Here is a 10,000-nt window from a genome sequence, read left to right on the forward strand (position 1 = left end):
GGGAACATTTTGGTTTCACAGTTACGTACAAGGATGACGGACAAAGACAGGTGGACCGAACCAAAGCTGTTTGTCGGCATTGTTCAACTAAAATTGGTTACGCGGTTGGCAATACATCAAACTTGCACACTCATTTGAAAAGGCATCACCCGAACGTGAATATCACCGGTACCAAAAGAAAAAAGACTGAAGTGCAAACCCAACTCCCACTAGCATGTAAGCCTCCACCACTCGCAGAGAGTTCAGACCGAGCCAAAGCTATTACAAACGCCAAATATCCTTATGTTGCCATGTTAGCAAAGCGCTACCTGGCTGTTTCTGCTACCTCTGTCCCTAGCGAGAGGGTTTTCTCCACAGCAGGAGACATTGTTGGTGCCAGCAGATCTGCCCTTTCGGCAAGCAATGTGGACAGGTTCATCTTTCTTTAAAAAAACATGAAAATACAATGACAAGCAAGTCCTAATGTCAAGCTGGCTGCTTAGGAACTAGTACAGTACAGTTCAAATACAGATTATTTCAGTTCATCGAAAAGCTGCACCTTAATGTTTATTTTATTTTGTATTTTTTTTAGTGAAGATTCACAGTTTAATAAAAAATAAAAAACCCAAAACTAATAGTTTATGTTTTGTGAGTACTAGTAGCCTACAGTAAAGTTCAAATACAGATTATTTCAGTTCATCGAAATGCTGCACCTTAATGTTTATTTTATTATATTTTGTATTTATTTGAGTGAATACATTATTCACAGTTTAATAATAATAAAAAAAATATATATATATATATGTTTTGTGAAAAAAAATTCTGCTGTACCGAAAACGTACCGAACCGAACCGTGACCAAAAAACCGAGGTACGTACCGAACCGAAATGTTTGTGAACCGTTACACCCCTACTAAAGAGTTCTCATGAACCTTTGTGGGAAAAGTACTGTGGTGTGAACGCGCCTCATGATCTGCTTCTCTCTAGCCCAGGGGCGCCCGACCGGTCGATCGTGGGGAGATTCCCAGTCGATCGCGAGATGTGTCTAAAAATAGAACAACAACATTCTGTTTTATCGTTGATGTCCTATAACATAATCTTCCTGTGCCAGAATAATGCACTTGAACACATCAAAGCTTTGTGATTGGCCGGCGTGACCCCATGTGTCGGGGCGTGGTTGGTGGGCAGTGCACTAGTTCGCTGACATTGTCCGTGTCAACAGGAGTGACAGTCCGCACACACACAAGACCGCAATTATGGCAGAAGCAAAAAGCCAATATAATTGTCACTCCGAGTGGGAGGTTTGATTATTTTGTATCTATTCCAATTCAAAGTCCATCTGTCTCATCTGCAATGAGAGCGTGGCTTTATCGAAGAAGGGTCATTTAGGAGCGGCATTTCAAAAACAGTGCACAAACGCTGCGAGACAGAATTCCCTCCTGATTCTGCCCTACGCTCCAAAAGGGGAGGGGCCTGAAAGGACAGCTAAATGCACAGCAGTCCATTTCCACCAGGTCAACAACAAGAGCAAGGCTGCTACCAGAGCATCTTATCGTGTCAGTCACGTTCTTGAGAAACACATGAAGTCTTTCAAAGACGGTGAAGTTGTGAAAGAAGCATTCCTGGAGGCTGCCGACGCGCTTTTTGGGGACAGTAAAAATAACAGAAGCATTTCAACAGGTTTTTGATATAATAAAAACTCAAGTTAGATACCGTTATTAATCAGCTGTAAGCTTTAGTTTGTTTGAACTTATTCATTATAATTATTGTACAAAATGGTATAAGAATGCAAACTTAAATTGATTATAGTCTATTATCAATTCAGGTTAAGAAGCTAGTAAAACTAGAAACCAGCTCCATCTGACATACAAGCATCCCCCCCAACCTCCACCACTTCTCCCCCCCATCTCCCTTGACCTCCTGACTCCTCCTCCCCAGCGCCGCCTCTCCCAGTTCAACCTGGTTACCCCACTTGAAATACTCCATCTGATCGGTTCCTCAAATCCCACAACCTGCTCCCTTGACCCTCTACCCACTCCTCTCCTGAAGTCCTGCCTCCCCGTCCTCTGCCCCTACCTTGTCAACCTTTTCAACTCCTCGCTGTCCCATGGAACGGTCCCCTCTGCTTTCAAAACTGCTGCCGTTACTCCTGAGCCCCTGTGGTTCTGGTTCTGACTCACCTGAGCCCCTGTGGAGCCCCTGTGGTTCTGGTTCTGACTCACCTGAGCCTCTGGACTTCTCCCACACTTCGATCCTCACTTTGTCCTGCAGCTCCCTGCGCAGAAGAGATGCGCAGAGGCTCCCTGTGAGACCCGCTCCCACGATCAGAACCCGGGCCATGACGTCAGCTCGGAACCGGGACTAGCTCTACAGGATAAACCGGGTCGAACCGGATCGTTTTTATAAAGTAACCCGAGTTAAACCGGCTGACATTAAGTTAAACCCGCCTCCTGTGTTACAGAACTGCTAGACACCGGAACACACAGGGGGACAACCGGCGAGACTTTCACAATAAAAGTCTTTCACATAAATCAGGAAGAAAATCACGGATTATAATGAAACTCATTATTAGAAAACATTCAGTCTTTTCTTGTCGGTCTGTTTCACTAATAAACAAATAACCTGGTTTCTGATTAGACATCTAATTCCCGTCTCTGTGAGGATCGGTTTTTATTCTGAAAGGCAGAAACTTTAAACTTCTTTATTATAGTTTATTTATTATTTACCTATGTTATTTACAGATACATTCCCTTCAGGTTTCTGTTTCCGGTCTCTGTTTGATTTGATCTGTTTTTAAACTTTAGCAGAAACTTTAGTCTGAAAACAAACACCGAGGATCTTTCATTTGACCAATCACAGAGAGGTACTCCCTCTGACGTCACAGCCCGTCTCTTCCGCCGTTAGAACCAGAATCAGCTGATCGAGGAGCTTCAGAACATCAGAGAGCTGCCGACAGGTGAGGCTTTAACCTTTCATATTAACATGAATGTGTTTGAACCGGTTTGAACCCTTTATTAACTCTGAGCGGAGTGCAGCTGGTCACGTGGTCATAATGACGTCAGTACTGATGTTCAGGGAGGAAAACAGGTTAATAACAGGTCGTAACATCACGTTAATAACAGTCAGAAAACAGGTTTAAAAACAGGTCGTAACATCACGTTAATAACAGTCAGAAAGCTTCCACGTGTTCTGTGTTAAAGAAGGGTTTAAAACAGACAGAAAACGGATGAAATTGAACTTAAAAAGCGTTTTAAACACCAGGTCAATCTGAGTTAGAGAATGGATTAGAGCAGTGTGCAAACAGAGGAAGATTTGCAGCACAGGCTTTAACATCTGATAACTGGGTTTAAAGGTCCGGAAGGCCTGCAGACAGAAACCAGGCTGTCCACAGGGGGTCAAAGGTCAGGGGTATCTGAAGCTCTGAGGGAAACAGGCAGAAACTGTGACCCTAAAAGATGAAAACAGGCTGAACACAGACTGAACACAGGCTGAACACAGGCTGAACACAGACTGAACACAGACTGAACACAGACTGAACATAGGTGAAAGGCTGAACACCAGGGCTGAACACAGGCTGAACACAGGCTGAACACAGGCTGAACACAGGCTGAACACAGAACACAGGCTGAACACAGACTGAACACAGGCTGAACACAGGCTGAACACAGGCTGAACACAGGCTGAACACAGACTGAACACAGGCTGAACACAGACTGAACACAGAACACAGGCTGAACACAGGCTGAACACAGGCTGAACACAGGCTGAACACAGACTGAACACAGACTGAACACAGACTGAACACAGACTGAACACAGAACACAGGCTGAACACAGGCTGAACACAGGCTGAACACAGGCTGAACACAGGCTGAACACAGAACACAGGCTGAACACAGGCTGAAACACAGGCTGAACACAGGCTGAACACAGGCTGGAACCACAGAACACAGGCTGAACAACAGGTGAACACAGGCCTGAAACACAGGCTGAACACAGCTGAACACAGGCTGAACACAGGCTGAACACAGACTGAACACAGACACAGACTGAACACAGGCTGAACACAGGCTGAACACAGGCTGAACACAGACTGAACACAGGCTGAACACAGGCTGAACACAGGCTGAACACAGGCTGAACACAGACTGAACACAGAACACAGGCTGAACACAGGCTGAACACAGGCTGAACACAGGCTGAACACAGACTGAACACAGACTGAACACAGGCTGAACACAGGCTGAACACAGGCTGAACACAGACTGAACACAGAACACAGACTGAACACAGGCTGAACACAGGCTGAACACAGGCTGAACACAGGCTGAACACAGGCTGAACACAGACTGAACACAGAACACAGGCCTGAACACAGGCTGAAACACAGGCTGAAACACGACTGAACACAGAACACAGACTGAACACAGACTGAACACAGGCTGAACACAGGCTGAACACAGAACACAGACTGAACACAGAACACAGACTGAACACAGGCTGAACACAGACTGAACACAGAACACAGACTGAACACAGGCTGAACACAGACTGAACACAGAACACAGGCTGAACACAGACTGAACACAGAACACAGGCTGAACACAGGCTGAGCACAGGCTGAACACAGGCTGAACACAGGCTGAACACAGACTGAACACAGACTGAACACAGGCTGAACACAGGCTGAACACAGGCTGAACACAGGCTGAACACAGACTGAACACAGAACACAGGCTGAACACAGGCTGAACACAGGCTGAACACAGAACACAGGCTGAACACAGACTGAACACAGGCTGAACACAGGCTGAACACAGGCTGAACACAGGCTGAACACAGGCTGAACACAGGCTGAACACAGAACACAGACTGAACACAGGCTGAACACAGGCTGAACACAGGCTGAACACAGACTGAACACAGAACACAGGCTGAACACAGGCTGAACACAGACTGAACACAGGCTGAACACAGGCTGAACACAGGCTGAACACAGGCTGAACACAGACTGAACACAGAACACAGGCTGAACACAGGCTGAACACAGGCTGACAAGGCTGAACACAGGCTGAACACAGAACACAGGCTGAACACAGACTGAACACAGAACACAGACTGAACACAGGCTGAACACAGGCTGAACACAGGCTGAACACAGAACACAGGCTGAACACAGGCTGAACACAGGCTGAACACAGGCTGAACACAGAACACAGGCTGAACACAGGCTGAACACAGGCTGAACACAGGCTGAACACAGGCTGAAACAGGCTGACACAGGCTGAACACAGGCTGAACACAGACTGAACACAGGCTGAACACAGACTGAACACAGGCTGAACACAGAACACAGACTGAACACAGGCTGAACACAGGCTGAACACAGACTGAACACAGGCTGAACACAGGCTGAACACAGGCTGAACACAGGCTGAACACAGGCTGAACACAGACTGAACACAGGCTGAACACAGAACACAGACTGAACACAGGCTGAACACAGGCTGAACACAGACTGAACACAGGCTGAACACAGACTGAACACAGGCTGAACACAGGCTGAACACAGGCTGAACACAGGCTGAACACAGGCTGAACACAGACTGAACACAGAACACAGGCTGAACACAGGCTGAACACAGGCTGAACACAGGCTGAACACAGGCTGAACACAGGCTGAACACAGACTGAACACAGGCTGAACACAGACTGAACACAGAACACAGAAATAGGAGCATTTAGATTACAAGACATAGAAACACGTGGAACCACAACCAAGTCTTTGAATGCATCACCACAATAACAACGGCTTTGTTGCATTTGAATGCATCACCTCCATTGAGGTACTTGTACTTTAGTTGAGTATTTGTATTTGATGCTACTTTATACTTTGAAGTATCCGAAAAATGGTCTCACACCCGACCCGTATAAACTGATACAGTAATAACCATAATACTGTTAGAATATCCAACGAGTACATTTACTTCTGATACTTGAAGTACATGTACCTGTAACATGTTATCTCTACTCGTACTGTTGGTACTTTAACATGAATGCTCCTCCTTTCCGTACTTCTCAAACCAGTATTTGACTAGTGAAGGAGTATTTTAAGAGAGTAGTATTTGTGTTTTTACTGAAGTAAACCCGAGGCGTCTCTCAGTCAGATGATGCTCAGAATCAATAAACTGCTTTCAGACCTCCTTCACACCCGGCCTGACGTTCCTCTGTCCCTGAACACACCACGAGCTCAGAGTGCTCTCAGTGTCCTGACGAGTAGATCTGCTGCAGGCGGTGCCTTCATGACCCTGACGTGTTTGATGACCCGTGTTTGATGACCTGACGTGTTCGATGACCTGACGTGTTCGATGACCTGACGTGTTTGATGACCCGTGTTTGATGACCTGACGTGTTCGATGACCTGACGTGTTCGATGACCCTGAGGGGTTTGATGATCTGACGTGTTTGATGACCTGACGTGTTCGATGACCCGTGTTTGATGACCTGACGTGTTTGATGACCCGTGTTCGATGACCTGACGTGTTCGATGACCTGACGTGTTCGATGACCCTGAGGGGTTTGATGACCTGACGTGTTCGATGACCCGTGTTTGATGACCTGACGTGTTCGATGACCCGTGTTTGATGACCTGACGTGTTCGATGACCCGTGTTTGATGACCTGACGTGTTCGATGACCCGTGTTCGATGACCTGACGTGTTTGATGACCTGACGTGTTCGATGACCCTGAGGGGTTTGATGACCTGACGTGTTTGATGACCCGTGTTTGATGACCTGACATGTTCGATGACCTGACGTGTTCGATGACCCTGAGGGGTTTGATGACCTGACGTGTTCGATGACCTGACGTGTTCGATGACCCTGAGGGGTTCGATGACCTGACGTGTTTGATGACCCGTGTTTGATGACCTGACATGTTCGATGACCTGACGTGTTCGATGACCTGACGTGTTTGATGACCCGTGTTCGATGACCCTGAGGGGTTTGATGACCCTGACGTGTTCGATGACCCTGAGGGGTTTGATGACCTGACGTGTTCGATGACCCTGAGGGGTTTGATGACCTGACGTGTTCGATGACCTGACGTGTTCGATGACCCTGAGGGGTTTGATGAGTCTGAGGGGTTTGATGAGTCAGAGGTGTTTGATGCCCCTGAGGGGTTTGATGAGTCAGAGGGGTTTGATTACCCTGAGGGGTTTGATGAGTCTGAGGGGTTTGATGAGTCTGAGGGGTTTGATGACCCTGAGGTGTTTGATGAGTCAGAGGGGTTTGATGACCCTGAGGGGTTTGATGAGTCAGAGGGGTTTGATGAGTCTGAGGGGTTTGATGAGTCAGAGGGGTTTGATGAGTCAGAGGGGTTTGATGAGTCTGAGGGGTTTGATGAGTCAGAGGGGTTTGATGAGTCTGCAGGGTTTGATGAGTCAGAGGTGTTTGATGACCCTGAGGGGTTTGATGAGTCAGAGGGGTTTGATGAGTCAGAGGGGTTTGATGAGTCTGAGGGGTTTGATGAGTCTGAGGGGTTTGATGAGTCAGAGGGGTTTGATGAGTCTGAGGGGTTTGATGAGTCAGAGGGGTTTGATGAGTCTGATGAGTCTGAGGGGTTTGATGACCCTGAGGGGTTTGATGACCCTGAGGGGTTTGATGAGTCTGAGGTGTTTGATGAGTCAGAGGGGTTTGATGAGTCTGAGGGGTTTGATGACCCAGAGGGGTTTGATGAGTCTGAGGTGTTTGATGAGTCAGAGGGGTTTGATGAGTCAGAGGTGTTTGATGAGTCTGAGGTGTTTGATGACCCTGAGGGGTTTGATGAGTCTGAGGGGTTTGATGACCCTGAGGGGTTTGATGAGTCTGAGGGGTTTGATGAGTCAGAGGGGTTTGATGAGTCTGAGGGGTTTGATGAGTCAGAGGGGTTTGATGAGTCTGAGGGGTTTGATGAGTCAGAGGGGTTTGATGAGTCTGCAGGGTTTGATGAGTCAGAGGTGTTTGATGACCCTGAGGGGTTTGATGAGTCAGAGGGGTTTGATGAGTCTGAGGGGTTTGATGAGTCTGAGGGGTTTGATGAGTCAGAGGGGTTGATGAGTCTGAGGGGTTTGATGAGTCAGAGGGGTTTGATGAGTCAGAGGTGTTTGATGAGTCAGAGGGGTTTGATGACCCTGAGGGGTTTGATGAGTCAGAGGGGTTTGATGAGTCTGATGAGTCTGAGGGGTTTGATGAGTCTGAGGGGTTTGATGACCCTGAGGGGTTTGATGAGTCTGAGGGGTTTGATGAGTCTGAGGGGTTTGATGAGTCTGAGGTGTTTGATGACCCAGAGGGGTTTGATGAGTCTGAGGTGTTTGATGACCCAGAGGGGTTTGATGAGTCTGAGGTGTTTGATGAGTCAGAGGGGTTTGATGAGTCTGAGGTGTTTGATGAGTCAGAGGGGTTTGATGACCTTGAGGGGTTTGATGAGTCAGAGGGGTTTGATGAGTCTGAGGGGTTTGATGAGTCAGAGGGGTTTGATGAGTCTGAGGGGTTTGATGAGTCTGAGGGGTTTGATGACCTTGAGGGGTTTGATGAGTCAGAGGGGTTTGATGAGTCAGAGGGGTTTGATGATGAGTCAGAGGGGTTTGATGAGTCTGAGGGGTTTGATGACCTTGAGGGGTTTGAGGAGTCAGAGGGTGTTTGATGAGTCAGAGGGGTTTGATGAGTCTGAGGGGTTTGATGAGTCTGAGGGGTTTGATGACCCTGAGGGGTTTGATGAGTCTGAGGGGTTTGATGACCTTGAGGGGTTTGATGACCCTGAGGGGTTTGATGAGTCAGAGGGGTTTGATGAGTCTGAGGGGTTTGATGAGTCTGAGGGGTTTGATGACCTTGAGGGGTTTGATGACCCTGAGGGGTTTGATGACCCTGAGGGGTTTGATGACCTTGAGGGGTTTGATGAGTCTGAGGGGTTTGATGACCTTGAGGGGTTTGATGACCTTGAGGGGTTTGATGACCTTGAGGGGTTTGATGAGTCAGAGGGGTTTGATGACCTTGAGGGGTTTGATGACATTGAGGGGTTTGATGACATTGAGGGGTTTGATGAGTCAGAGGGGTTTGATGACCTTGAGGGGTTTGATGACATTGAGGGGTTTGATGAGTCAGAGGGGTTTGATGACCTTGAGGGGTTTGATGACCTTGAGGGGTTTGATGAGTCAGAGGGGTTTGATGACCCTGAGGGGTTTGATGAGGTCAAAGGTCACGAGGCGTTGTGAAACGAGGAGTTCCTGAAAGCAGAGTCCGATCGCTCTGAAACCTCTGACACAGAAACTCCTCTGATATCTGAGGAGCAGAGGAGAGTTAAAGGGTCCCTACTCCTGTATTCTGTAGGTTTTAGTGCATGTTAACGGTCTATATGGGTCGTTTCTGTTATTCTGTCAAAGCGTCTTTGAGTTTATAGAAAAGCGCCAAATAACTATCATTTATTATTATTATTATAAAATATACAAAATCCCTGTCAGAGTGATATATTACAGAGCGTACGTGTGTGTGTGTGTGTGTGTGTGTGTGTGTGTGTGTGTGTGTGTGTGTGTGTGTGTGTGTGTGTGTGTGTGTGTGTGTGTGTGTGTCAGTCAGATGATGCTGGGTGTGTGTGTGTGTATGTTGGCGCTCTCTGGTCTCGTGCACAGCGGACCGTCTCCTCACAGACTTCATGACGTGCAGCGGCGCGCAGATGACCCACGGCCTGGGCTGGACCCTGAAGTGCACATGAACATAGTGAGTTGATAACCTGTACTGTCTAACGTCTGAACACAGATCGGTTAGTATTCCTACTCATTCTAAGTCCTCTCTGGAAACAATAATCACATTCTGCTCCCTCAAGTCATCTGGACTGGAGAGATTTTCAAAATAAAAGCTGAACTCTGTTCCCACTGAGAGTAAATAATCATGGCTCACATGTTTGACCCTTGCTCTACCTGTCAGTCAGAACTCAGGGTAAATATAGCCCTGAGTTCTGCCTCACAGGCCCCTGATACTGACCTGAGAG

The 10,000-nt window shown here is 47.4% G+C and overlaps 1 protein-coding gene across 2 annotated transcripts in view; it reads left to right on the forward strand.

Annotated features, from left to right (window-relative positions):
• Positions 1–2,125: 2,125 nt before the first annotated feature.
• lipf (lipase, gastric) overlaps positions 2,126–10,000 on the forward strand; it is a 14,944-nt gene continuing 7,069 nt past the window's right edge. The window contains exons 1-2 of one of the 2 annotated variants that reach the window (XM_034232812.1): positions 2,126–2,934; positions 9,589–9,729. In XM_034232812.1, coding sequence (XP_034088703.1) covers positions 9,589–9,729 — 141 coding nt within the window. In that variant the 5' untranslated portion in view covers positions 2,126–2,934. Of the gene's footprint in view, positions 2,935–9,584; positions 9,730–10,000 lie in introns of both variants that reach the window. The other variant, XM_034232811.1, reaches the window with a different exon arrangement.

Source organism: Gymnodraco acuticeps, unplaced genomic scaffold (genome assembly GCF_902827175.1).
Source record: "Gymnodraco acuticeps unplaced genomic scaffold, fGymAcu1.1, whole genome shotgun sequence".
NCBI classification, from domain to species: domain Eukaryota; kingdom Metazoa; phylum Chordata; class Actinopteri; order Perciformes; family Bathydraconidae; genus Gymnodraco; species Gymnodraco acuticeps.